Genomic DNA, 27868 nt, shown 5'->3' on the forward strand with positions numbered 1-27868 from the left:
AGATAATATCGTCTCCACAAGGGAAGGAGGATGGCGTACTACGTGTAAGGTTGAAAAACACTCAAGCAAACCCTCCACAGCTTCAGTCAAGAATCATCCAATTATCTTTATCCTACAAATGAAACACCATGTGACTCCCTGACATCTGATTGACGGCTTCAGGAAACTCTTTGGACAAACCAGTGAAAGTTTCATCGAGGTGCAGCCGGACCATTGACTCGTGCACGTGCTCGTACCGACACACATGCATATTCCCTGATGTACAGAACTGTGGTCCTTCCTGCTGAGGGCTACACTATTTGTTTATCGTTCCCTCTGAGTAGATTTTTCCTCTCTGTTCGGTGCAGCCAAACACAGAAAATAACTCCCGTCTCCATGGGATACAGCCACAAAAACAGTGCAGAGGGAGGTTTTCTTCTGTCAGGACAGCTGCTTTCAATTGCTAATGGCTACATTGCTCTCCATTTAAAGCTGCCGTGTGTGTGCGCACGTGGGCGTGTGTGTGTTAGCGTTCACCTACGTCAGCAAAGCTCCCCACCTGTCTTCACTTACTGCTCCACTGGGTCGAGAGCTAACGCTACACCGGCGTACATGAGCGGCTCTCCTGGCAGCTGGGACACTTCTTCTGTGTGTGAAAATCTGTCACTACACCGACATGGCAGATATAACATTCCAAGAAAGGCCCCGAGCCAGAGAACATCCCACAGAGGGGATTGTTTTAGAGTTTGGTATCTGTGTATGGCACCAGTCTCAGTTGAATTCCCTCCTTTTTTGACTTCTTGAAGTGAAATAAAGAAACTACCTCTCCTCTCTTCTAGGACGACATGGCGGGACTTTTCCTCGACAGTTTCAGTTGCCAAATCGCAGCAAGGATTACGGAGATCGTAAGTCCTTCTTAAGTTTTCAAGCTGTTTTACATGCAGCAAGAATAATTGTCGTCTGGACATCATCTTTATTTTCTGTGTTGTGTCTTTTTTCGAATTTCAATTAAATGCATTTTTAAAAATCGTTTGTTCATTTTTGTGTTGCAATTAAAATTCGGGCCGCTAGATGGCAGCAGTCATTACGTCCTCCTAAGCTAAAGAAACACTGACATCCGGCGAAATCTTGCTGATGTCTGAGGACGAGAGGATACAGCTGACTCCAGCAGCCTTTGAGCTGATGTTTGGACATATTTTGGTTTCAGAACAAATTTAAGCAATTACGACCGAGTCTGTTTTTGTAAATTCTGCAACACATCGCCACATATACATCCTTGTTAGTATTGCAATATATTGCAAAACATATAGTATCCCTGCCCCTATATCGTGATACTATCGTATCACCTGATTATTGCCGATACACACCTCTAGGTTATGTGAGATTTAGTTGAACCTCTATGTGCGTCTTTCATTGTACAATCTGCTGGATGTTGCTTAGACAGAGAGAAACATTGGCTGCAATTGATTTACGTTTCCCTGCAATGACCCCAAACTTGTTTAAAAAAACACAGCGCCCCGTATCCTGCCTGAAGGGAAATGAGGCGAAGTGACAAGCGCTGCTCGGCTCCTGCTAACACACACCTGTAAAGTGTGGAGATAGTGTCTTTATTTTCTGCAGTGCAGACGAAAAAATGTGTGTGAAATGATTTTTATGTCTATTTTATTGTTATTTTAGGTCGTAGGACACTTCCGCGCAGCTTTATGCCACAGGAAAACCTGTTCCAGCTGGTTCCGTCCAGTCGCACCCGCAGTTATAATGGCGACAGCACGCTGCAGTACAGCGACCTGCGATCACTGGGGCGCAGCCCTGACAAAGGCTGCCAACGGGGCTCGGCCAAATGTAAGTTTGACCTTAAGAAGAGTCAACACCAGAGTTGGATTTGTGGGCTGTAAATCGTTATGTTCCTTTTACATACATATAAAAGGTACATCATAACTGATGGAAATGAAGTATAAATATGTTGCAATGCTAATAGAGAACAAGATGCCTTTTGATTTACTGTTTCTTTTAAGTGGACTCTTATTCCCCAGTTTTCTCAAAAAGTTCATTTGACTTAATTTTCCTTTGCACTTTATTCCACCATGAAGCAAAAAATCATTAAAAATAAGATTCTTATTTGACTCAAACAGCTTTCTTAGGGAGATATCACTGTGAATTTCTCAGAATTTTAGATTTTATGTCCTAATTATAAGCTTTAGTGAAGTTGAATTATTCAACAGTCTGCTGTGCTTAACAAATGTATTGTATGAATGTTTTATAATTCATCAATTATTAGTTTATAATAATTGCTTTGAAGGGAAAATGTGATACGCTGAATTAGATGTTGGTTTAATGTGGATTATTAGCTGATATTATGGTTATAATTTTAATAATATATGAACCCAATTTTAAATTATTAATTTATCACTTAGAAATCAGTTAGAAGAGATGAACACATTCTTCACATAATTTATTATGAATTAAATATTGACTCATCTACTGGTACCTATCATGTGACGTGTTAAAGTTCGAGTATAATTGAAGACGACCAACTTTCGACACGTCTCACCACATAAAGTCAGAGCTACTCCGCCACAAACAGTGTGTTGAAAATATCAAATCATATCTTGAGGTCTCTCAAAGGAATCAGCATAATTGATCCATCTCTGTTTTGACATCTTTATTTTGTCTGAGGATGTTTGACTCAAGTTTTCAGGGATTTGAGTGTCTCAGCCATTTATTGCTCTCCGGATCTGCGGTGGGTTTATGTGGCTGCTGTAGCTGCAGAGGAAGTAGAGGTTTCGACTGGTGGTTGATTTTGACGTGCATTAGTGTTCATTTCTAACCTTGGTTTTGAAAGCAAATCTGTCTGCTGAACAGTTGAGGGGAAAATAAACATCATCCGTCTCAATGTTTCTTCAGCTCCGAGGGCTCCGGTCAACTGGCGGCAGGGAAAGCTGCTCGGGCGAGGAGCCTTCGGCGAGGTTTACCTCTGCTACGATGCCGACACTGGCCGTGAGCTGGCCGCTAAGCAGGTGCCCTTTGACCCTGACTGTCAAGAAACCAGCAAGGTGAGCATTTCCGCAGCTGAGAGTGAACACAGTTAGTCATTGGTTCTGTCTTTGTCGTGTGTAAAAGGAGTCCACGAGGAAACATCACTCAAAATGTTGTATATCTGTCTCACTCCTGGTTGTTCAGGAAGTCAATGCTCTGGAGTGCGAGATCCAGCTGCTGAAGAATTTACGTCACGATAGGATCGTCCAGTACTACGGATGTCTGCGGGACATGGAAAAGAGAAAACTCAGCATTTTCGTTGAGTTTATGCCGGGGGTGAGTCTTTCAGTCTTCAGTTCGCAGCCATTTAAAGATAGAAAGTGGATCAATATTTTCCACATCTGCTCAGAAGAATCCTCGATCGTCACCAGCTGTCGACAAGTATGTTCTCAGAGGGTGATGTCAGCACAACTACGCACTTTATGAGCTCACTTTCCCCACTAAAACATCTTAATGAGCTGCTGTCGTCTGTTGCTCATGTTCTTTTCTTAATCACATTTTATATTTGAGCTTGTTTTTAGTGGAGTTGACTTTAAGTTAAATGGCATGTGTTGCGAGTGACACAGCAGTGGTGTGATGATAGCAATCTTAGTGGCGCACTCGAAGACAACAGTGCTGAGGTGGGATAACTCCATTTTTGTTTTCACACTCAAGTGTCTCAGGTGTTCCAGGAGTGCATGTTTGTAGCTTAGAGCAGCATGTGAAAGACACATCTCATGTGTGCACACAGTAGACGTTACACTGCATCTAAAAGTCCACTTCAGGTTCGAATCTTGTTTCACCACCATTTTCTGAGGCTGAGACAATTGTTTCTGTGATAGAAATCTGTGATAGAAAAGATTTTTCATTTTCTGACTTTCCACTTCTGTGTTCAGGGCTCGATAAAGGACCAGCTGAAAGCTTACGGCGCTCTGACGGAGAAGGTGACGAGAAGATACACCAGACAGATCCTCCAAGGCGTTTCCTACCTGCACAGCAACATGATTGTACACAGAGACATCAAAGGTAAAAAGGACAATGTACGACTGTTTAGTACACACAAGATAATAACAAGGACAAAAACTGAAATCTAAACTATTTTTAAAAGGATTTTTCACACTATTTTAAGTCTAAACCAAAGAAACATTTCTTTACAGTATATCCTGCTTATTTTAAGATGTGTTTAACCATTCAATTAATAAAGTAACAATTTATTCCAGCAGAGGCACAAGATTGGTCTGCTACTAAAATTATTGCGATAGTAATATTGAAAGATGTATTAACAATATTAAAGAAAAACCTAAATTTAATAATTATTCTCAATTTTAATATTGTTTTTAATAGATAGTTTCATATTATTGAGCAATTTCACACTACAATTAAGTTTTTCAACCTTTATATCTTATTATTATATTTCGACCTCAAAGAACATCCTACAATGGACATTGATTTCCCCACCCATGAGGTCATGTCCTCAAATCTGCCGAAGCAAATCACAAAATGTCCCTAAAAAATGCAGGAAGGTAATTTAATAAACAAAGGGAAAGAGCTGAAGGCTTGTTTGTGCTTCAAGGCGAAGTGTGGCGATGTTCGATTTATAACAAGAGACACACCAGACGACAAATATAGCAACAAGTTGTGCAACAAACGAGGATTCATACTTTTTCTCAAACAAGGTCACTTCACTGTTGAGTTGTTTAATTGTTTAATTGTGTTTTACTGTACTTGGACTTTGATTTATACACTCGCCTGATAAAGCTTAAAGACGAGGGATGGAAGTACCTTTAACCTGACTGGATCCAACGTCAAGAGAACTCTCTTGTTTATTTTCTGCAACCAAGTCATCAGGTGGTCTTTCAAGAAAAATATTCATTTTGTATCACTGATGTTTAGTGTCTTGGATTTTTCTTTGAGAGAGATGGAAAACTGTTGGCTTGAAGCGTGAGACTGCCAAGAAAGAAAGTTTTCAGTAGTCTTTCCTTCAGAAGAAAATTCCTGAGAGACTTTGTTAACGTGTGAAATCAGTTAAAAAGCTCCTAAAAAACTCATTCATTGTGGCTCATTTGGTTATTCATCATCTGCAGCAGGAGCCTGGAAATAACCTGCTATTTTCAGCCCCCAATTTCAAATACTTTTAACCTCGTGGAAACGGATTCTAAAAATGTTCTGCCACAGGATGATTTGGCTTTCTACCTCTTCTGTCAGACAACAACCAAAGAGGGAAATTTACCGTCTGGTGTGGAAAAAAAAAGATAGAGGAGGCCTCAGGAGAGTTGTGAGTGAGAGTCACTGGGTGGGATTTTTCCACTTGTGTGAAATATACAACGTTCATTTACGCGTTAAAAAAAAGACTGGCTCTGTGAGTTCTATAAAAAAAATCTGTCAGCACAGGGAGCTTTTAGGAACGGCACGAATATTTCAATCACAGGCCCGGTGATTTATTCTCTCGCATCCTCCAGCGGAAATGTGGGAACAGGCAGAAGAAGTGAGCGGTTTGAGGGTCAAGGTTACAGTTTCTCGTCTTTGCTCCCAGTGGGTGTGGACTGGTGCGTATTAGTCACTGATCAAACAAGTGGAGCGTCTGAAGGAAGCAGCAGAGACGTTGCTCCATGTTGGAAAGTTACAGCTGAGGTGAAAGAATTCGAGGAGACGAGTCGTACATCTGCTGTTTGTCATCATCGACACGTCAATGAATCATGCTCATGTTGATTACAATTGTTTCTCCTCTTTTCTCAGGGAACTATGTCAACATTGATCTATTTTAACATGTTAAAATACAAACCACAAATGGATCTTGATCCATGTTTACATAGCATACCAGCTACATCAGCTAGTACAAGGATTGTCGGCCCTTTTTTAGAGAGGGCCACATTTGTTGTAGTGAAAACGAGCGGAGCAGATTCTTCATATCAGAATATATCTAATTAAGAATGTCAAAAAATAAACCACTGATGTCTTTGTACAGTTTAACAAAAACATTTTTCAATGACGGAGAGGAAAAACTCTTTTGCTATTTACGAATTAGCCTTGACCCTTTGTGTTTGTGTATTTGACTTTCATGTGAGGATTTTAACATTCTCTAGTTTGATGGCTGCAGGCATCATGGACACGACTCAAGGGCCTCAAATGGTCTCTGAGCTTGAGTTTTAACAAACCCAATGTAGTAAATCATCTGTTATTAGTGTAGCTTAATAATAATAATAATAATATCACATTAAAAAGGGTAAATATATACATCAATACTAGCTATACATAAATAGGTTAAGCTTCTAGCTTAGCTTACTTTCTGCATTTGCATTAAATGTACCTGTATTTACAGTAAAATCATCTACTTCAGCCAATTCAGGGTTAAGTAAGTAAGTAAAGGCTATTTCTAAAGTGCCTTTCTAGACCAGAGTCACAAAGCGCTTTAACAATCAAAAACAATACACAGTTAAAATATATACTTTATAAGATCAAGACACATAAGACAAACACAGGAGTCCCAGAAATTCAGGGAAAAGCCTGAACAAATAACGTGTTATAATGTGGCTACTAACATAAAGTCTTTCTGGTATAAACGTCTCAAATAATATACAATATGTCCCATAATGCAATGTGACACTTAAATAAAATTGACCTCATCAATAATGAGAAAAATACATACATAATACACTTTTAATTCTGCTTCTCTTAAAAAAAACTTTTTAATTCCATACATTTGTTCAAGGTATATTTTATTATTTTTTAAAGCTTGTTGGCCAGAATAAAAAAAAAAGTCCTGCAAGTCCCAGTAGACCCGAGATAATCCTTTTGAGTCACATGACTAATTCTGAGCTTGTTTTGTTTCCGTCAGGCGCTAACATCCTGAGAGACTCCTCGGGGAATGTGAAGCTTGGGGACTTTGGAGCCAGCAAACGCATCCAGACCATCTGCATGTCTGGCACCGGAATGAAGTCGGTCACTGGCACCCCCTACTGGATGAGTCCAGAAGTCATCAACGGGGAGGGGTACGGCCGGAAGGCTGATGTGTGGTGAGAACAAGTCTAACATTTAGCTTCACTTAGAGATTGATTTAGTGTTCTTGTTCATTTTGACCGATTCAATCCTTCCCTTCACCCAGGAGTGTTGCTTGCACTGTTGTGGAGATGCTGACCCAGAAACCACCCTGGGCAGAATACGAGGCTATGGCGGCCATCTTTAAGATCGCCACCCAGCCGACGAAGCCCCTGCTTCCTGACGGCGTGTCCGACACCTGCAGGGACTTCCTTCGGCAAGTGTTCGTGGAGGAGAAGTGGCGTCCCACCGCGGACATCCTGCTCAGCCACCCCTTCGTCGAGGGCTGCTTCTGAGGAGTCCAGAACCTCTCGTAGAGAGTACCTGCTGGTGAGGCCGGCCCCCGGCCCCGGCTCGACCCCCTAAACACTGGCTCAGGAGCCCCCTCCGTGCCCTGTCATGCACCTGGCCAAGAGTCACCCCTGCTCGTCCCACCGTCAGATTCGTTTAGATCCGAGAAGTCACGTGAGGGGATCACTGAGGGCAGAATTAAGCACTTGGCAGTCTTGCAAATTCAAGACTGCAGAGAGGCGACTGATGTAGAGTCTCTTAACGTCCTGGCCTGTCCACGTGTTGCCTGTAGTCACAGTAGTACTGTACACACTCACCAGCCTCCGTCGCTGTGAGCCAAATGAATATTTTTATAAGATAGTCCACCATCCAGTTTGTTTTAGATCATATTCCCATTGACGCCTTACAGTAGGACCCCTTTGCACACGGCATGTCACGTCCATCTCCACTCAAGAAAGGTTCCTCCTCTGTCTTTGGCTGAGGTTTCTCTACGTAAACAACCACAAGACTCATCCGGAAAATTGTTGATGTAGTTTGTTCCGAACCATCTCATGATTCTTCTGGCCACAGTCTGAAACTCAAACACAATTTGAGATGAAATTTGAAGTCACGATCCGGCCCTGATCACACACACATTGACACAAAACACGTTTCAAGGCCGCGTGCAAAGGGGTCTCGTCGTTTGTAAGAAAGAAAGTCTGTCACTCTCCCGCGTGGGTTGAAATCCTGCCGCTGACTCTCTTCAACAACCATGCACTTTTGATGTCACTCATGCAACCATGCAGGATAATCAACCAAAGAAATATTTTTCTATCGTGCTGCTTTAAAACAACAACTCCATTACGTATGCTTGGGTCACGAGCAGAGAAAGTACTGAAATGTCTCTAAAGCAATACCTGTTGGACGTCTGTGACGAGTGTTCCAAAGACACTTCTGAGGAGTGACTTCCAGCAAATATACAGTATTAGTCATATTGTATTTTTGTCAAAGCCCCACAGCCTTTATATGTTACGGCAGCTTGGTGCGCATAAGACTGCACACACCAATCAGATGCAATGATATTTTTGCTATAAGAAAAAAAGTATCTTAGATAGAAGGAATGTCTTTTTGAATGTTTTTCTGTGTACATTTGATCACGCCATTGCCTTTTGCTTTGAAAGAACAGCTCTTGATCACACACACACTTCGATTAAAGCGATGGTGGGGGCTTCGATGATCTTTGGAGGGAAGCTCTAGTTTCTTACTTTGCTATGTGCACGTTACAAAACTTAATTCTGATTTTTTTTTTTTAACCCAAATTATGATAAAGGATCTCTGATAAAAACAATTAGAAGGGTATTTGATCATGCGATAAAATTTACATCAGATAATGCCAAAACACCTTTTTTTTGGTGCTTTTTGAATATGTTTTATCGACTGGATATCTCAACCTAGCCTTGGTTTAGTGACTGAAGGTCCTGATAAATGTTTTCACTTCTCTCTGCCAAACGTGACACTCTGAGGACAGTCTGAGGCCATGGCTCTCACTTTCTTTGTCAGTGTTACTCCTCTATAATAATAAAAGCAAGCAATAATTCAAGGATATTCGGAATTAAAAGAACTTTTGAATGTGAACACAGTTGTTCCATGCAGTGCTACAATGTAAGTGGTGAGTGCCTTATGAGTAAATGGTAAATAAATGACCACTGCCAAAGCATAGAGCTCCATGACTGGAGCACAGAGCACACACAAGGTCGCAACCTTTTTTATTTCTTTTTTTTTTTAAGAAATCTACTGTAAATACATCGTTCTGCACTTTTCTATGATGTTTCTCTATGTTATATACATGGTTTATCTGATGATGTAGCTTCATGTCGCAGTAGGTTATACTGTGATTTAGATCAGGCGGGATCTGCGCTCGAGGGCAAGAAAAGTCTTTTCATCGAATCATGAAATGTATCAAGTCATTGATCTTTTGTACTTTAACTTAATAAATCAAAGGTCTAAGTCGACTCGCTTTGTCTTTTTCCATAGAGTTTGGCTGCTTTTCCGTTTTTTAACCACATTAATGCAAAGCCTATAAATTGTGTGTGTGTGTGTCTGTTGCACTGGCCAGCTGTCCAGGGTGTCCCTTCTTGCTTCCATAAGAAAAATCTAAAGTAGATGACATTTCACGATCTCCTTGATTAAATAAACTTAAACATTTGAACTCTTGCTTCATATTTACAATAAGAAACGACCTATATATCAAAATCCAACCAATAATTAATTTAGCTCTAAAATATAGGGCTATATGTTGCCATGGTGACTGGTGATTTTGCATTGATTTGAGTAGTTTATTTAAGTTAATGATGGATCGATCACTGAATTCAGCAGCTGTTCAAGAACACCTTACAAAACCGGGTGTTTGGTAACGGCGTGTCTGGAAACGTGACCAACTTTCAGCCAGTGAGCAGCGATAGTGTTGGGGGGAGGTCTGCAGAGAGAAGGGTATCAACAGTGAGTGCTGGAGAAGGTCTGGAGAAGATCTGGAGAAGATCTAGAGAAGACAAGAATGTCTCGTGTCATCATCTGTTTGCTGAGGAACGACCTGAGAGTCCACGACAACGAGGTAACACGTCCATTGTGTGTGTTGACAATATGCATTTTAAATGTTGGAGTACTTGCTCTACACCCTCTCACATACATGCATTAGTAAAGGTTTTTTTTCAGATGTCGAAACTTTTATTAGCTCAAACGTAAACTCACTAGATGATATCATCGAGTGTTGTTATGTTAGCGGTGTTAGCAAGGGAAGTTCCGGTGAGCGTCATCGTAAAAGCACAGGTTTTCTAATAAAACAACATTTATTTACAGTGTATCAATACGTTGGCATTCTTTCGGTATTCTTATTTTACTTGACAAACCGATCTTTGCCTTCTTTTCGTTTTCTTTCAATATTTAAAATAATTTCTAGTTTACCTTTTATTTTTGTCGTGACGTCGGTAGTAAAATTGACTTCCGCTACTACTTGCGCATTGTTAAAGCATGTTGCACCAACAATAAAACATCGGTAGTTTAGAATAATAAAAAATAGTTTTGTTTATTTATTTATTTTTCATATATGACTTTAAGGCTCATAAAAACAATTTGGGGTGTCTATCAACATAAGCTACAATTATCTTGACGCAAATACAAAAAAAAGACAAGAAAGGAAAATATCTATGTACTTTCAAATATAAGTGCAAATGTCAATGTCAAAATTCTTTGGTTAAGACTACCTCAAACGGCAAAAAACAGACTCAATAAAAGAAATATGATCACGATACTAATTATAATTATACGAATTTATTACAGTTATTTAATAAATATAATATGGCTATTTGCAATATATATATATCTATAGATATAGATATATATATATATCTATATCTATAGATATATATATACATATTATGTCAAACTTAATTTGTTTCAAATGTTTTTAGAAAAAAATACATTATTCTGGGTTATAGTCTGAACTTGACAACATGTCAAGTAATTATATTCAATAAATCATTTAAATTAACTTTTGTGTATTGAGTCCAGTCATAGCTTCCCTGTTGAAGACTCTTCTATAGAGAAACTGACCCTTCTTCATGGTGACACTCGCAGCTCTTCCACTGGGCTCAGAGAAATGCAGACTACATCGTCCCCCTCTACTGCTTCGACCCCCGACATTACCAGGGAACTCACCACTACAACTTTCCAAAAACTGGACCTTTTCGTCTGCGCTTCCTGTTGGACAGTATCAGGGATCTACGGAGCAACCTTGTCAGCAGGGGCAGGTAAATCTCCACTACTTTTATATACATACACCTTAAACATGTCTTCACATCAATCTTTCAAGGAGTTACTGACTCCTGACTTGGAGATATCTGAAGAAAATTACTTTTATTAAGATTGTGTTTTTGTTGTGGATACTAAAATGTTAGAAAATTACTATTTTGAATCAAGTATTTTAAAAACTACTGTGCCAGACCTGGAAACCAGTGTCCATCTCGGATGGGGGGAAAAGATGATTATTCATTAAGGGAGAGAACGTATTTAGATCGTTTAAATTAAAATGTTTCCGAAATTGAATCCACATCTTAAAATAGTGTAGCACTTAGCAGAGAAATGGCATTATTATTATTTATTTCCAAATTAGCCCAAAGTGGACCTCGTTTTTCCCACCATGCACCAACCCAAAATGCAAATTTGCACACATTTGCTGCCCAGTAATAGAACATAAAGTTTGGAAGACCAAGTCCTCCCTCCAACCTTGGAATTTCCAGAAAACATTTTTTCATTCTTGGCACAAATCGGTTCCATTTAAATGCAGAAATTAAACTCTTCCTTAAAAACAGATTTGGGTAAAATAATAAGTAATCATTTGAAAGAAATATAGGAAACGGGGAAGAATTACTGTAACATATTTTAATGGTAATGTTTTATTCCCTAGATTTTTTTTTAAACATTAGTTTTTTTGTATTTCTTTATTTTCCTTGCTATATCTCTTTGTAATTGGATGTTGTCAACATTTTAATTTCTCTCTGTGAGATGATCAAAGTATTCAACCATCTATCTTCCGTTGATAGCAACCTGGTGGTGAGGACGGGTAAACCCGAGGATGTGGTGTCTGACCTCATCAAACAGCTGAGCTCCGTCAGCACCGTCGTCTTCCACGAGGAGGTAAAAATTATCCTTAATCCTGACGGTACCGTCGGTCGTGTAACACACACACACACACACACACACACACACACACACACACACACACACGTGTGCAGGTCACCTCTGAGGAACTGACCGTGGAGAGGGGAGTGAAGGACGTCTGTGCACAGCTGAAGGTCAAAGTTCACTCCTGCTGGGGGTCAACACTTCACCACAGAGACGATCTTCCCTTCCAGCACATCTCCAGGTAACATGGCGGTAACAAGCCCGTTTAGAAAGTCCCGTGACTCACCTGAGACGGTGGCAGACTTCCAGACGTCTACACACAGTTCAGGAAGGCTGTGGAGGACAAGAGCAGAGTGAGACCCTTGATCCCGACGCCAGACCAGCTGAAGCCACTTCCACAGGGGCTGCAGGAGGGAGACATTCCTGCGCCGGAGGAGCTGCAGGGGACAGGTGAGGGGATGGATGGTGTGATCCGGAAAGTGAAGCTTTAAATCATGTTTCTCTGCAGAGCCTGTGGATGATCCTCGCTCTGCATTCCCCTGCTCCGGCGGGGAGAGTCAGGCCCTCGCTCGCCTCAAACACTATTTCTGGGACACCGTAAGATCACATGACCTGGAGCAGTCTTCCCACTGACGCTCCATTGATCTGCTTCTCCATGCGTCACAGGATGCAGTCGCGACGTACAAGGAGACGCGGAACGGATTGATGGGTGCAGACTACTCCACCAAGTTTTCCCCCTGGTAGGTTTTTGGACGCCTGGTCGAGGATGAAAAGCATCACCACTCATGACATTACTCTGGCACCTGCAGGCTAGCTCTGGGATGTATTTCCCCGCGCTACATTTACCACCAGATCCAACAGTACGAGAGGGAACGCACTGCCAGTCAGAGCACATACTGGTGAGTGCATGTTGTTGGTTGTTTATTTCAATGCATCAGCTTGCATGCATAATACGATTATCATTATTGATGTGGTTGAATTTACCGTTTAAGAATTATTTTGTTTATTGTTTTGTGATGTTATTATCGATGCATTCTAGTTATTTAATGCCACTAGTGATTCTATTGCTATTTTTTATTGTACGCTACTAATACTTGTGTTTAAAACGAGTATAACTCATTTGTTCTCTGCTCTCCAGGGTTATTTTTGAGCTTCTCTGGCGTGACTATTTTAAGTTTGTGGCGGTTAAATATGGAAACAAAATTTTCCACTTGAAAGGTAAACAATTCCAACAATAAACAATTCTGTTTATTTTGGTATTTATAACTCCTCCATATGTTTCGTCGCAGGGCTGCAAGACAAATCTCTGCCTTGGAAAACAGACATGAAGCTGTTCAATGCTTGGAAAGGTTTGTTGGCTTCAGGATTAGAAATTGTTGTACAAATGGTGATGACGGTGATTCTCTCGCGGTGACAGAGGGACGCACTGGTGTGCCTTTTGTGGATGCCAACATGAGAGAGATGGCGATGACTGGGTTCATGTCCAATAGAGGGCGCCAGAACGTCGCCAGCTTCCTCACTAAAGACCTGGGTCTGGACTGGAGGATGGGCGCGGAGTGGTTCGAGTATCTTCTGGTACATCTGGTGTTGAAACCACTCACCTCTCAGTCCCATAATGCACTGCAACTAATGTTCTAATAAGAGTTTTTACAATGTTTATGTTAAACTTATCATCCAATGGTCGAGTTTTATAAATCCTATCAACAAGTACCAACCTTTGACACAATAATATTAAATTTATATTTTCATGGTGCTCAAGTTTCATTAAAATATTGGAAGATAAATATTTTGCAAACGTCTATAGAATTTCTTGTTGTCTAATCAATTATATGTATTTATTTTTATAAACTGGATGCTGGTAAAAAACAAAACATGTCATACTCATTGTGCTTTGCATAATTGTGTATGTGACATTTATCTTGATATAAAGTGTATATATACTACATTTTTTGCTGTGTTTTTCAAAAAAGTGCCCGTCCAGTCAGAATGAAATGTGAGGAAATCTCAGAATTGTTACTTCTGCACTACAGACATGTTTTTAAACAAGCTTCCGTGCAGGTTGACCACGACGTCTGCAGTAACTACGGCAACTGGCTGTACAGCGCGGGAATCGGAAATGACCCGCGAGAGAACAGGAAGTTCAACATGATCAAACAAGGACTCGATTATGACAACAATGTGAGTTTTCTCCCTTTTTCTAGTTTTTTAATTATTCAACTAGTAATGTTTTCATGTCATTTTAAATGTGTTTCAGGGGGACTATGTGCGTCTGTGGGTTCCTGAGCTGCAGAAAATTCGGGGTGCAGATGTGCACACGCCTTGGGCCCTCAGCTCGGCTTCACTGTCGCATGCTGGGATCACTCTCTGCGACACGTACCCCTCACCCATCGTCACGGCGCCGGAGTGGAGCCGGCACGTTAACAAGAAACTGGTATGTATTCCAGGAAAAAGGAAGTGAGCAGTAGCGGCGTGAACAGCTGCTCTATTGGCTTTTTTTTTTTAAACACCATGATTTGGATTGTTCCACTTGTAGGGGGGCGCCGGGCCTTCAGGACGAGGAAAGAAAGGACCCTCACACACTCCCAAGCAGCATCGAGACCGAGGGATCGACTTCTATTTCTCCAGAAACAAAGACTCATGACCTGCATGTGCAGGGTTCTGCAAAACAATCTGCAGGGTCACATGGTTTAATTTCCTAGTACTGTATGGCAAAAACTTTTTGGAACTTTTCTTATCTACTTCCTGTTATGCTGCATCACGGAAACACGAGGCCTGCTGCCTCTGTGTCGTGTCTTCTTGTTTACACTTTGGGTTGACTTGAGATCTGGTATTAAAAAATGTCAAATGTGCACCTAATTTTTTACTCCAGTTATTAACATTATTGGCAAAAAGGGTTTGAACCCAGTATGAGGCAACACTTGAAATATACCCGTGCTTCTTAATGCTTGGATGTTCTTTTTCTGTTGGTCTAGGTTTACTCTAGGCACTCACATTTCTTCCCACAGTTACGTGATGAGTCTAAATAATGTGTGTAAGTGGTCGGTCCATATGTGCCCTGGGACGGACTGATCAAAGTGACCCCCGCCTCTCGCCCCAAAAAGCTAGGACAGGCTTTATATAAGTAAAGAAAAAAGTTAGATAGACAATGAGAAGAAGGAATTGTTTTTTCTGATTCTTAACATTCACACTTAAATAAATTAGTTAAAATTTTAAATATCCACTTTTATTTTTGTTGAACATGTGCAAAAATAAATCCGAATAATTGCGTAAGTAATGGTAATACATATTTCAAATTTTCCACTTCGATAATCGTTTTTATACATTTTACAAATATTACACAATTTACAAAAAAATCAAACTTCATGTATCCGATTTCAGTAATTAAATTTATAGAATATTTAGAATGGATTAAAGTTAAAAGGTTTTAAATATCGATGACAAGTATGTATAAAATAGAAGACATATATGACCTAACTCAAATCTATTTAGAGATTTTCTTGTGTTCAAAATCCACAGCTTTTGTTTCGTAACTCTGGAGGTTCGAAGCGTCAGTCCAGCGGTTCCTGCCAGATGTGACGCAGACTCGCGTCACTTCCTGGTTCTTGCAACAGGTAGTGGATCTGGATCCGTAACTTCAGCTCTTGGTCGTGGATTACTCTCTGGGGGCTGAGTCGTCCTGAGGTCATGGCTGGCTCGGACTCGGTCGTGGACCTGGACTCGGTTCCTCTGACGGCTCTCAACGTGACCTTCAGGAAGAAGTTGGGGCTCTATCTGAACCCCAGGAACACGGTGGCCGCGGACTGGTCGGTGGTGGCGGAGGACATGGGCTTCTCCTACCTGGAGATCCAGAACTACGAGAGCTCCAACAACCCCACCATGCGGGTCCTGGTGGACTGGCAGGCCAGGGACACGGACGCGTCGGTGGGAAAGTTGCTTTCCATCCTGAGCAAGTCTGACAGGAGGGACATCGTGGAGGACCTGCGAGCCCTCATAGGTACTTTTTACATCCTGGGAAGAACCATCTGAGCATCTTCTCGTCTGATCAACCTCTGCTGCTTCTTTCTTAAACGCACTTCCGAGAAATTTTATATAGATTGTATGGTCGGTCTTACTTAACTTGTGGCTCGTGAGGAACTTGAAGCACCTCTGAGCAGGAGGAGAAAATAGATCGTTGTTTATGGTTAAGTCAGTCACTGTACTAGTCTTCAAATGGTAATATTTAGCGTATTTGTTTAGTTCACGTTTTTAAACCTGGTATCTACTTCCTGGATCTCTCATCACTCTCGAACAAAACCACAGCTTTAAAAATGTCGGGCTATTGCTTTTTCTGTAAATTTGTCACTGTTTAAATATAAAAATATATATATATAAGTAGACATCTATCTTTAGATAGTTCTTTGAGTACATATTGCCCAAATTGTATGAAAAAATATTACCAATTGAAAGATGACAGGAATATCAATCATTTGATATCTAGGATTGCTGCCAAATGTCACGACATAATAGATAGATAGATAGATAGATAGATAGATAGATAAACTTTATTGATCCCTCTTTCCAGAATCAACAGGAGCAGTCGAAAGAGAAAGTTTCGTTTTCCACACATACCTGTAGCCACTGAACCATGTTTACAATTCAAACATTATTACATGTGCTTGTTTTCTTCTGTCCAAACATACATTATTTAAATTTGACATCATCAATATTCATCAGATAACGATGTCAGGAAGTATCTGGAGAGGCAGACGAAGATGAACTCTGAGCCGCCCCTCCAGGTGCCCGAGGTGGACAGCTGTGCCCCCCGCACCCTGGAGAGGAAGGGCATCACCCTGGAAGACGACCCAGAAGGTCAGCGGGCCGCTTCTTACTTTGTGTACAACGTGTAAATAGTGAAGCAAGTTTGTAAAAGGAAATGTAGCAAGATATCACTTCCTGTAATCTACTTCTGTGACAAGTTAATGATTCGCCTCCTCTTCAGCCCCAATGTTTGTGCCTCACTTAAAATGTCACGGTGTTGAGTCAAATCCAACGTTTAACATGTTGAGAATTTAATTTTACTTTCAAGCCTGACCATGAATAGATCTGAAAGTAAGAACCACAATTTTAAAATTGATCCTGAACGAAACTGGCAGCCAGTGAAGAGATTTAAGGATCGCAGAAATGTGAGTTCTTCGGGTCAACGGGTCAGAATTCTCGCTGCAGAGAAGAAGAAGAAGAGAAGAAGTTGAACAGTTGAATGATTACTACAAAAATTTTAGTTCATTGTACACATAAAAACGAGATTTTTTTTTATAGTTTTTTGTTGACATTCCGATGTGTTTTATTTCTGCTGAAATGTTAATTTCATAATCATGCAAGAGCATCTCTGTATTGTCAAAGTAAAGTATTGTTGAGACAGTGATATTCAATGAAACTCTGTTTTACGCCTCAACACCACTGGCAGCAAACAATACGATACAGGATTTGAAACTTAGAATAAAAATTATATAAAGATACAACAAATACATAAATAGGTAAATAAATGAAAGATGCAGGATTAGTGTAATTAATGGTGATGTCATGTAATGTAGACTTGTGTATATATATAGCACCAATACCAACACTGGTACCATAATGTCAGTTTTCTATAAGTTCTGGTATGATGTCCGTCTGCAGGATCTCCAGAGCTGTTCGACGCCTTCATCTGCTACTGCCAGTCCGACATCCAGTTTGTGCACGAGATGATCCGCGAGCTGGAGCAGACGGACTACAAGCTGAAACTGTGCGTGTTCGACAGAAACGTGCTACCGGGCTCGTGCGTGTGGACCATCACCAGCGAACTCATCGAGAAAAGGTCAGGAGCTTATTCCTGGTGTCGATGGCGGCGAGCATGTAGATGATGTCACACTATTAGTTGAACTATGATTTGTTTGGTTTTGTGTATATCCTGTTCTTTTGTTATGATGCAGAAATAGAAATGGAAATGGACACTGAAAACCAGTGTTGCCTTATCATCACATGACAGTGTGTGTGTGTGCAGGTGTAAGAGGATGGTGGTGGTGATCTCTGATGAGTACCTGGAGAGCAGCGCCTGTGACTTCCAGACCAAGTTCGCTCTTAGTCTCAGTCCTGGTACGTTTCACGTCAGTTAGACCTTTGTGTTTGAAAATAACACCAGTGACATCAGTAACATTATCCCTGCAGGAGCTCAGAGCAAGAGGCTGATCCCAGTGATTTACAAATCCATGAAGAAGCCGTTCCCCAGCATCCTGCGCTTCCTCACAGTCTGCGACTACACCCGGCCGTGCACGCAGGGGTGGTTCTGGATTCGCCTGGCTCGAGCCCTGTCACTGCCATGAGAGGGACTGGTTTTAAACGTTCAGAATCTTAAGGAACAAAACCACCTCCTTACATAATTAACAACTAAACATTTTTAATTAATCTCTCTAATAATAGGGGGAAAAAAAAGTTTCAAATAAATCAAATCTAGTGCATGGAAGTACAGGTGTGACATCCAACTGACATGTATCCATAATAAAACATAGTTTTAAATTATAGTAATATATTGATGATAAAAATGGTAACTTTTTATGAAAACTTTCCAAATCTCTGCGGGTGTGTTACTTTACTGATGTTTTCATGTATTTCAAATGTTTCTAGATTATTATTGTATTTTATCGGAATGTTCTCGTTGAAGACTCATGACTTCTATGTTTGTCTTAAGGATGTTTGTAAATGATGACTGTGAATGTGTGAGTCTGCTTTCAACTTCCTTTTTTGATTTAAGGCTCAGATTAAGTCGTACTGATGGGAGTTCTGTTTCTACAATAAACGTTTTTCACTTTTATTCACCAAAGTATTTGCCTCACTTATTCTTTTTAGTATAACCCTCTTCTGATAAAGATAAAGTTATATATAATTTAAAACAAGTCCTAAAATACTGACTTTTGTATTATTCCCCACAAGGTGTCGCTGTTGGACATGTCTCGTCAGAACACACAGTGCATGCACTACTTTCTCTGACAATTCATATCTGAATAAAAATAATAACGTTTTTTTTATAACTGCTTCTGACGATAAAAATATACTTTTTAGACTTAAATTCTCGCTGACTTTAACCAATCCTCGGAGAATGATCATCCAATCAGACCTGGCTTTACATAAACTATTGTTCCCTGAATTATGGCTTTAAGGTTATCAAAGCGCCGCATGTTTAGCACAGGTTAGTAGCGTTTGTAATTTATATTTCGATCATTGATCTTTATCTTTTTCTTTATATAAAATATAAGGTGGACTCGAGTTTTAAAATAAAAGAATGCCTGGCAGTCACTCCTCAGGACTCTTGACTCCTCAGCCGCCATTGTTTGTGTGGCGGAATTCAACCCCTTATTAAACGTTCTGTGTCGGCTTTAATGTACAACACGTCATTGTCGTGCGTACAGGTCTAAACGTATTTATACATCAGTAGACACTATTGTTTTGAAGTAATTGCCCAATAGCTTCCTTGTTACGTTTCAAAAGGGTTGTAGTATTTTCCGTGTTCATTCACAAGACCGTTACACACGCAACATGGCCGCCGCCAGAGTCCACTTTAGCTCAGTAGGAATGCGGTAGGCGGGGCTGCGAGGCTAGTGTCAAACTTTGGGAATGACAGGAGTGCAGCAGGATTCGCAAAGAAGGGGAAGTGTCGCCCTTATTTGTCCGGTTTGGATTACTTGGGATTCTTTTTACGTCTAGTCCTTGGATTGACGATATTCTCGCATATAGCACGGCCTCGGCGATTTCCTCAGCCATGTCGGAGGACCTGAGCTCCCTTCCCTGGTCCATCAACAAAGATGACTATGAGCTACACGAGGTGATCGGTATGTGATCCATAGCTTGTTAGCTTAACGCTATTGTGAGTGAATACGTCTGACTTTAAGAACCACATCCTCACTTCTAGTCAAATAATTCATTTGCTTTTCATGCTTTCTTCGTTGAGTCATTCGTAGGATGGAGGTAGACAGCACCAGCGGGCGGTGTTATGATTTGTAGTCAATGGACTGCCTCAAGTGAGAGTGACTGCACCGTCCAATGGAGACGTGACGAATTAATAAACGATCGCGATGACGTTTAACTTGTGCTAAGACGGCGTGAGTTCCACATGTAATTCACCATCTCGCTGCTCACACATGTGATCATAACTGAAGGTGCAACTTTAGATCAATATGTTTATTATCTGATCAACGTTTACAGCGATTATCCAACATCATCTCTATATCGACAATGAAGATATAACGGTGAATACAAACGCATAATGCAGTTTATAAGATGACCTCACAACTTTGGGCTTTGAGGATGAGGTCATGTTTGGTTTTTGAGTGCAGCTTCAAGTCTGAGGCAGTGGTTCTCACATGGAAACCGAACAGTGCAGATCATCAGTATTTTATCATGTATTCCTTTATGCATGTGAAATATTAGAAGGGAATCTGGTGTTTCTGTATTTTTATCGCTGGGAAACAACACAGAAGCTAAATGAAACAACCTGAAACTTGACTCACATCATAGTGAATTAGTTTGTCTGATGGTCTGATAAATATTGATCTAAAAGAAGACGTGAACGGATGCTTCTATAATTTACAGGCGATAGTACGAGGTTTAAACCCAACACCCTTGTTTTAATTTGTAGATGGGAAGGAATATTGTGGTAACATTCAATAACTTCTATTGATAGAAGCCCCTTTGGTAAGGATGCTGCACAGTATTTATAATTTAAATTAAAAAGTAATACATCAGTCAAGCATAAACAAACGTCCACCGACACACCTTTCTTATAACTGAGGACTGGATACCAGAGAAGCTTGTTAAGCGTGTCCAAAAACTACCAAAACCGCCTCTTGTCAACATGGGCCTTTTTGTTGTCAATAGCATGACTGTCTGATTAAAACTTTATTAATGGGCTGTAAACATGATCGCATAAGAAATCACTTACATGAATGGAAGCAGCAGTAGTTGTGAGCTTGTGGGCAATCCAAGTCCTCACTGGTCTTTTCTAAAAAAAAAAAGTTGAGTGACTAAGGCGTTTGCTGGCGCCTCTGGTTTACTTACCCAAGCTATTTCCTCTGGAGGCCATGGTTATGTTTACACAGGGTCCACTATGTTTGCCCCCAGTCAACCTTTTTTGTACATTTTTCAACATGTCAACTTGTTTTCTTTGCTATTTAACCACATTTTGAGTAATGCCCCATTTCATACTTTAATATTTAACTCTCAATTTAAAAAATACCCTTTTAACATCTAGCTTTATGAATGGATGCTTAAAATGTGTTGATTCTCCTTAAATATATATATATATATAAACATCATCACCAGGTATTTAGACATTTTTTTAATCAATTTTCCTCTTGTTGTTCATCTTTAAAGACTAAAAGAATCTAAAATGTTTGTCTATATATATTACCCAAACTATCCATCGTCACATTAATATCAACTGTACTGTTGTGTTCAATGTTTTACTGCTATTTTGACCATAGTTTAGTTAAGGGAGCTGCTTAACAGCCACCTCTTACTATTTAACACCTGCTTGTGTTGACACTGACGTCACAAACTGGTCTGTAGAGCTGGATCCTTCTTGTCATGGATTGAATCTAACACAGCTTCATAAGTTGAACCACAGTGACTCGAGTCCTGTTATATCCTCTTTCAGATGTGGCATCAGATTGGTTCACACCACTGCCAACTTTCCATTCCTTATTTAGTCCGTGGTTTCCTTGAAGATGTGTTGGAAGATGGAAGACTATTCAAGACCATATTTAATTGTATCACACCTCTGACACTTGTGTTTGCTGCACTCGCCGTGATCGCTGCGTTCAGACAAAGCAGCAGTTGAGCTCTGGGATAAGTTTGTGGAGAAGCTTCTGACGACAGCACTTCTTAACCTGATTTATCACTTGAAATGCCTGTGCCTTTAAAGTTTGCACTTTGGGCTTGTGTCCGGACGGCGTTTGCTTTCAGTTGCACAATCTGTCAGGGGTGGGTAGTGTTGGTTGGTTTGGGGAGGTGGGGCGGGTGAAAACAAGTGAAGTATTGAGTGCTGCCAGGTGCTTAGTGATGACTGAAACTGAGACAATTGAAAACGGGTTTTTTTTCGACAACATCCTCTATGATGTTTGTTTGTTTCAATAAAAGAATCAGGCTATATTTTGATAAAGAATATGTTTCTCTGCTGAGTCATGGTAAAACCTGAGCTAATGTCACAATCACTATCTTAGTTATTTCCGTTCTCAGGTATTTTCAGTCGAGGTACTCTGGTTACACACACTGGGTGGTTAAATTAAGTGATCAACAGTGGTGTAAAAAAAAAAAAAGGGTAAATTGGAACTGTCTGCGGTAAGCAAGTGCTGTGTGAACAACGTCAACAAAATTAGCCAAGCATACTGTTAATGTTGCTATGAGGTTGTCATTCCATATATCACACCATCTTAGTGGAGGAATAAGAGGCCTTAGTGAGGCCAGTGGTGAAATGATCAGATTTTAATCTGTAAAAGTTTAACTTTGCATCGACTTGCCTGATCGTCTGCCCATTACCTTCGGATGTATCGCTGTCTTTTGTGTGGCGTCCAGCTGCTGGGCTTCTCTGTTGACACTGAGCATCAATGAGGCTCTTTCTAAATGCTCATTGGCTGAATGCTTCATCTTTTTCCCCACGCTGGGCACCACATGAGGTCTATGGTGGAGAGTGCATCAATTGACACTGGGCTATTAGGAAACATTTGTTTACAGCTTAAGGCTGTAATGCAGCTCTCCCTCTCGTCTCATTCTTGCATAACATCTTAAGAATCTACGTCTTTTTTTAAACTTATCGTCAACTGACGTTGTTTCTCCGTCGTATTCAGCCTATCTGGAACACTTTGAATCAGATTAACTCAAAAGTCATTAAGTGAAAGTGAGATTTGTCAGTGGATCGGCTGGCCTTGTTTAACCATCACAGGCATTGTTTTGGAATCATCCCCTTGGAAAGAAGACCTTTTATGTGGTTCACACCCACTCCATTGTGTATTGGATCATACTCGGCAGAGTGCAGAGGAAAAATACAGCTTGTACTCTCATAATGGATCGGACTTGTGTTGGCAGACTGGTTTGGAAACTCTCTGCTCTCACTGTTTATGACCCCAAGCAACCATGTTGCATCATAAGACGTGGTAACATTTGTTGGTTCATGTTCAGGGGATTTTAGGATCGGCATTGTCCATCTCTGTTTAAGACAAACGATACTGATGTTCAATGGACACAAGACTGGTATCCATCTTGGAATTGTTTGAGCTCAATTATTCAATTAATGATATAAAGTTTCAAGCTAATACAATAATAACTTTGAGTGAACTGATTCCAAGTTTTTAGACGATTGTAAGTCCAAGAAAAGAAAGACGAGTATTAATCTCCACTTAACTCTTCAGTGACATCTTGGTCTTCATATTATTTTTTCTCCTCCGAGTCATATTTGTTTTTCCCCCCAGTGCTTAAGCAGGATTTTGTGAAAGATAGCTACACTGGAGATTCCAGTAATCTCGGCTGAAAGTGAGTTGAGAGTGCATCCAAGTAGTCTCTTCCTATATGATCTTGTTTTGTACATTTTAAACAGTTTTTTTTACTTGATTGTTTTATTGCGTAGCAGTTTAGGATTAAGAAATAAGATCCACGCTAAAACTACTTAAAAAAAAAAAATATGACCAATTAAAGGAGTTTAAAATATCATTAATTGAAAACCTTATCAACATATAACGTTATAACATTTTTGTAATTTTGTGTTGGATTGAGTTAAATGGGAAGATTATAGGGACTTAAAATACTTGAAGTAAGCCTCCTTTTTTGTCTTATTAATTAATCATAAAATAATTAATTTTACAAGTGTGTTAAATGTCGGTGCATTTTTAGTTAGTCAATGTGTATTATCAACGCAAGATAAAGTTTTCATTCCTATTTTAAATGTTTACAATTTTGAACAGCCCAGGTTGGATTGTTGGATTATTCCTCAGTTTAAGGTCAGAATAGACAAAATAGGTCTTTGATACAGATTGCAATTATGTTAGCATTTCATTAGATTACTGAACCAAAATAATGCCACGAGTCTTGTCAACAAGAAGCATTTTCAGCTGACATCTGTGTCTACTTTATTTGATTTGGCCTAATGTGGTAATTCAATATAATGATCTAATTATGCAAAAAAACAACTCTATCGCTATCTTTTTTGTTTATCGTAAATACATCTACAAGGTACAGTGGGAAGATTGAGTATTTCAAAAGTTGTCTGTGAAGAAGAACTTCAACCACGGGTAGATTGAAATTTGGCAGTGAGGACAGGACTCGCCTCTTTGCTTGTTGCCAGTTGAGAGTTTTTTCTCCTCGTCTTTTATAAGTCAACATTTACTGCCTCATTAGGTTTAAAATTTCAGACTGCACCCCCATGTGAGCATCTTAGAATAATTATCTGATCTACAGCTTAGACCCTCAAAGGCCTCATGAAGTATTGAATCGTCATGTAACTGGATACGAATGGTCAGGTCGCAAATGCTCAGCTAAGCCTGGAAGTGGCAAATATCAAAGAGCATCAGGTCTACATTAACTCAAAGCCCTGACTCTCGCTGAGGGGGGCCTCCACTTCTGTGACCTCTTGACCTCTGCAGGCCTAACAATCCCCCCTTCTACCGTCTTTCCTACTTTTATAAGCACACATGCTCTGCAGATCCCCCCCCCTGACGACAGACTGTTTGTTTGTGTAGAGGAATTTACACTTCACTGTGGATCGACTGGCTCCCCGTAATGTCGCGCGTGCTCAGCTTGCTTTCCTTGGCTGTATTGTGGCCTGCAAGCATGTAGGCATGGTGAATAAGTGACATTTGGTTCTATATATTTTTGTAATAAATAAGGTGAAGGTCTGAAGGTTGGCTGTAAAAATGATTACAGTAAGTGAACAGTTATAAGAACCATTCAAGTTGACATTTGCTGTCATTCTTTTGACGTGTTTGACTGTCCTTAATAACTGTGGACAATAAAAGATCGAACTAATGCTCTTTCAACATGTTTTTCTTGAATGAAGATTTTAGCATTTCGTCATATATCTTAGTATTATACTGACATGTTTGAAACTTTATTTTCTTTCATTGGGCTGCTAATTGCTTACACTTGCAGGGATTTTTTTTAACAATTTAAAGACAAATCCATCTTTATATCATCTTTAAGATTTGAATTCCTAACTGTAGGAGACAACAGTGTCACACCATCAGAAAAATAATAAATATTATCATCAGTAGACATCGCTATTGCAAACAATCTGTCGTACAATCAGTGGTAGTGAGTCTGTTTCTCGACAGGATATTGCAATTTTATTTGATTATCTCAGGGTCAATATCTGGTTTATTCTCAGCAATATACTACAAGTGGTCACACAATCTTTGCCCCACAAATCTTTTTTAATTACCCACCAGAGCTATAGAGTTTGAGATGTTCCCATCACCCTCTCTTTGGTCTGCACCTTATCCTAATACACCAATCCTACTGAACTATCACTCTTTGTATACCACTGCACTTTTGCACATCACTACTTTAACTGGCTGTATAAATAAAATATTTGAAATGGTTAATCCATTCAAGACATGTGCGGCAGATCATTCTATTAATGTGAATGAAGCAGTTGGTTTGAAAATGGTTATCAAGTTTCATTGTGCTTTTTCTTGCCATCTTCCTGCATGTGAAATGTTGAATTAATAACCAGCCAGTTCATAAGGGAAGGCTTTTAATTAAAACGTTGGTGCCGCTCTCCTTTATTTAAAGTGAACCTACTTATAACCTCGTACGTTGCTAGCTCAATGAAAACTCTAACAATGAGCACTTTGTTAACACCGGGGCTGAGCTGAGAGGGGGGGCAAGAGAGGTTGGAGAAAGCTCAGTGAAAGGAGGTTTCTTCTGAAATCTGCTTCCAGATGAGCAATTGAACTCACTGCTGCTCATCCCCATCATTTGTTGTTGAGACTTTTGTGACTTTTTGTCTGTGATGAGACGGGTTATTATGGTGTCACGCTAACTCATGTCAAAAGTGGGGGGAACAACATGTGGAGCAACAGATATCCGAGATAGAGATCATTTACAAAAGGGCTCACACACGTTCCTGGAAAAACTGGTTACAAATCCATCGGGAATCTTATGAACTTTGACCCACACACTTTATAAGTACACCGAGTTCTTGCCTAGTGACTTGTAAATAAACAGCTGCGTTCTAATGTAACGTTGTGTTTTGCATCTTCTGATATCTTGCTTTCTTTTTTCCAAGGATGAAACTTTTAGCTGCGTGTTAAAATGCTTCTTTTAAATGAATCAGTTGAGCCCTATATTCAGGTGGTCATTGAATCCAACTACTGTAAAGATTTGGGTATCATTAAGTTACCAGTAAGAACCCGGTACTTTTGAATCGCTGCCGGTGCTGAAACGGACACATCATTTATTATGTGTCTGAAGCCTTTCTGCTAAAGGCTAGTGTGAAGGGAGTCACTGGTTTTAAATATAAATATTATGTTATTTGCTATGCGTGTCATTTTTTGGCGATTTTAAAGCATGCCAAGTTTTACGTCCCTTACACAATATAACCTTCAAACATTTTGCATGTTGCTGACTCTGCATATTTTGCGGTGAAGTGCAGCCATAGACTGTTTTGCTTTAGGCATTTTGATAGCAATGCTAATGCTAATGTTTACATTCTTGCAGGTGAGTGACGGACGTGACCTGGCGATAATCTTTCTTTTTCGGTCTGGTTACTAGTGATTATGTCTGACCTATTTACATGTAGTCATATACTGTAAATATATATATATGTGACTACATGTGTGACCTACGCCCTCGGGTCTACCAGTGACAGCAATCACACAAGTATAATGAGCCGTGGATAGTTTTCGCTCTTGTGAAAGCGTTTTGTACAAACATGTAGGCTCCTGCTCTGAATGCGTCGTTCCCATCAAATGATGTCTTTTCAAAGCCACGAACCCGACCATGCCTTTTCCATCAGACTGGCTCGGGATTTCTAAGGAACAAATAAGTTTATTATCCGGTTTGATTCGTGAACCACGACTGGGGTCAGACGTGGGTTACTCGCACACCATCGCAGCCGGAAAGATAACATGAGTGTGTGTGTATGTGTGTGCCAGAAGTGCACAGAAGATCAAATGGTTGACGTTAAATGAATCTATGATTGATGATCTGATGTTCCTCTGCTTTTTTTTCAGGGAGTGGGGCCACAGCAGTGGTCCAGGCTGCATACTGTATACCACGGAAGGAGAAGGTGGCCATTAAACGCATCAACCTAGAGAAGTGCCAGACCAGTATGGATGAACTCTTGGTAAGACAGTCTGACTGGGATTTCATTCTTTATGCGTTTAGTGGAAAAGGTCTGCAAAATGTTATTCAGTCTTCGCGTCTGAACCTCTGCTTTTCATTAGTGGACCTACAGGGTCTTCCTCAAATCATCACATCTTAAACACTGCCTTTACTGTTCTACAAAGATGACTTTGCCAGGAAACATTTAAACCACAGCAGAGCGTCTTCCTGATGGCTCTATAGGAGGCTCTGCTTTACGCTGCACTAAATCTGAGAACGTTTCTTTCCTTCTTGTGTGAAGAAAATAAGCCTTCATGTACTCGCATTGATTTGTATTTGTAGATACCTAGTCCTTGACAATTCTAACAGATGGTTTAATACCACCCTGGTGTACCACAGTAGCTTAGTGCACATGTTTCACACTCTTGTCCTGGGGCCAAATCCATCCCGACAAGTCATTTTGTGTGGCTCGCTGGATTGTTCAAATAGTAATGGTACGAATGGTAATGGTGGGTTCATGTTTATATAGTGACCTATAAAGATGCCAGTGTTTAGGATGAGATAAGAA

General features: G+C 40.1%; 4 protein-coding genes across 6 annotated transcripts in view; all 4 read left to right on the forward strand.

Annotated features, from left to right (window-relative positions):
• Window positions 1–9311, forward strand: part of map3k22 (mitogen-activated protein kinase kinase kinase 22) — a 28449-nt gene extending 19138 nt beyond the window's left edge. For both annotated transcript variants that reach the window (XM_087789923.1, XM_087789924.1), the window contains exons 12-18: window positions 819–884; window positions 1657–1821; window positions 2884–3032; window positions 3160–3291; window positions 3891–4020; window positions 6830–7007; window positions 7097–9311. In XM_087789923.1, coding sequence (XP_087646049.1) covers window positions 819–884; window positions 1657–1821; window positions 2884–3032; window positions 3160–3291; window positions 3891–4020; window positions 6830–7007; window positions 7097–7325 — 1049 coding nt within the window. In that variant the 3' untranslated portion in view covers window positions 7326–9311. The remainder of the gene's footprint in view (window positions 1–818; window positions 885–1656; window positions 1822–2883; window positions 3033–3159; window positions 3292–3890; window positions 4021–6829; window positions 7008–7096) is intronic.
• A 462-nt stretch (window positions 9312–9773) lies between these two features.
• On the forward strand, window positions 9774–14828 carry cry-dash (cryptochrome DASH). The gene is made up of 14 exons (XM_087788267.1): window positions 9774–9910; window positions 10933–11105; window positions 11898–11991; window positions 12090–12220; window positions 12281–12429; window positions 12488–12576; window positions 12646–12719; window positions 12789–12878; window positions 13118–13197; window positions 13269–13328; window positions 13397–13554; window positions 14038–14157; window positions 14234–14410; window positions 14513–14828. Exons 1-14 carry the CDS (start codon window positions 9854–9856, stop codon window positions 14618–14620), a joined length of 1560 nt encoding a protein of 519 aa, XP_087644393.1. The 5' UTR covers window positions 9774–9853; the 3' UTR covers window positions 14621–14828.
• Window positions 14829–15576: 748 nt separating this feature from the next.
• myd88 (MYD88 innate immune signal transduction adaptor) lies at window positions 15577–18805 on the forward strand. The gene is made up of 5 exons (XM_087789908.1): window positions 15577–15973; window positions 16693–16827; window positions 17635–17812; window positions 17999–18090; window positions 18163–18805. Exons 1-5 carry the CDS (start codon window positions 15664–15666, stop codon window positions 18315–18317), a joined length of 870 nt encoding a protein of 289 aa, XP_087646034.1. The 5' UTR covers window positions 15577–15663; the 3' UTR covers window positions 18318–18805.
• A 691-nt stretch (window positions 18806–19496) lies between these two features.
• Window positions 19497–27868, forward strand: part of oxsr1b (oxidative stress responsive kinase 1b) — a 37132-nt gene continuing 28760 nt past the window's right edge. For both annotated transcript variants that reach the window (XM_087789909.1, XM_087789910.1), the window contains exons 1-2: window positions 19497–19820; window positions 27210–27322. In XM_087789909.1, coding sequence (XP_087646035.1) covers window positions 19751–19820; window positions 27210–27322 — 183 coding nt within the window. In that variant the 5' untranslated portion in view covers window positions 19497–19750. The remainder of the gene's footprint in view (window positions 19821–27209; window positions 27323–27868) is intronic.

The sequence above is a fragment of the Callionymus lyra genome, chromosome 4 (genome assembly GCF_982586985.1).
Source record: "Callionymus lyra chromosome 4, fCalLyr1.hap1.1, whole genome shotgun sequence".
Taxonomy (NCBI): Eukaryota; Metazoa; Chordata; class Actinopteri; order Syngnathiformes; family Callionymidae; genus Callionymus; species Callionymus lyra.

Bases quoted from the DNA above. Each gene is read 5' to 3' on its own strand.
- cry-dash (XM_087788267.1), top strand. From the start codon at position 9,854: ATGTCTCGTGTCATCATCTGTTTGCTGAGGAACGACCTGAGAGTCCAC. The intron at 12,221-12,280 runs GTAACATGGCGG...AGACGGTGGCAG, and splicing joins CCCTTCCAGCACATCTCCAG to ACTTCCAGACGTCTACACAC. The intron at 13,329-13,396 runs GTTTGTTGGCTT...TCGCGGTGACAG, and splicing joins GCTGTTCAATGCTTGGAAAG to AGGGACGCACTGGTGTGCCT.
- myd88 (XM_087789908.1), top strand. From the start codon at position 15,664: ATGGCTGGCTCGGACTCGGTCGTGGACCTGGACTCGGTTCCTCTGACG. The intron at 16,828-17,634 runs GTCAGCGGGCCG...GTCCGTCTGCAG, and splicing joins CCTGGAAGACGACCCAGAAG to GATCTCCAGAGCTGTTCGAC. The intron at 17,813-17,998 runs GTCAGGAGCTTA...GTGTGTGTGCAG, and splicing joins AGCGAACTCATCGAGAAAAG to GTGTAAGAGGATGGTGGTGG.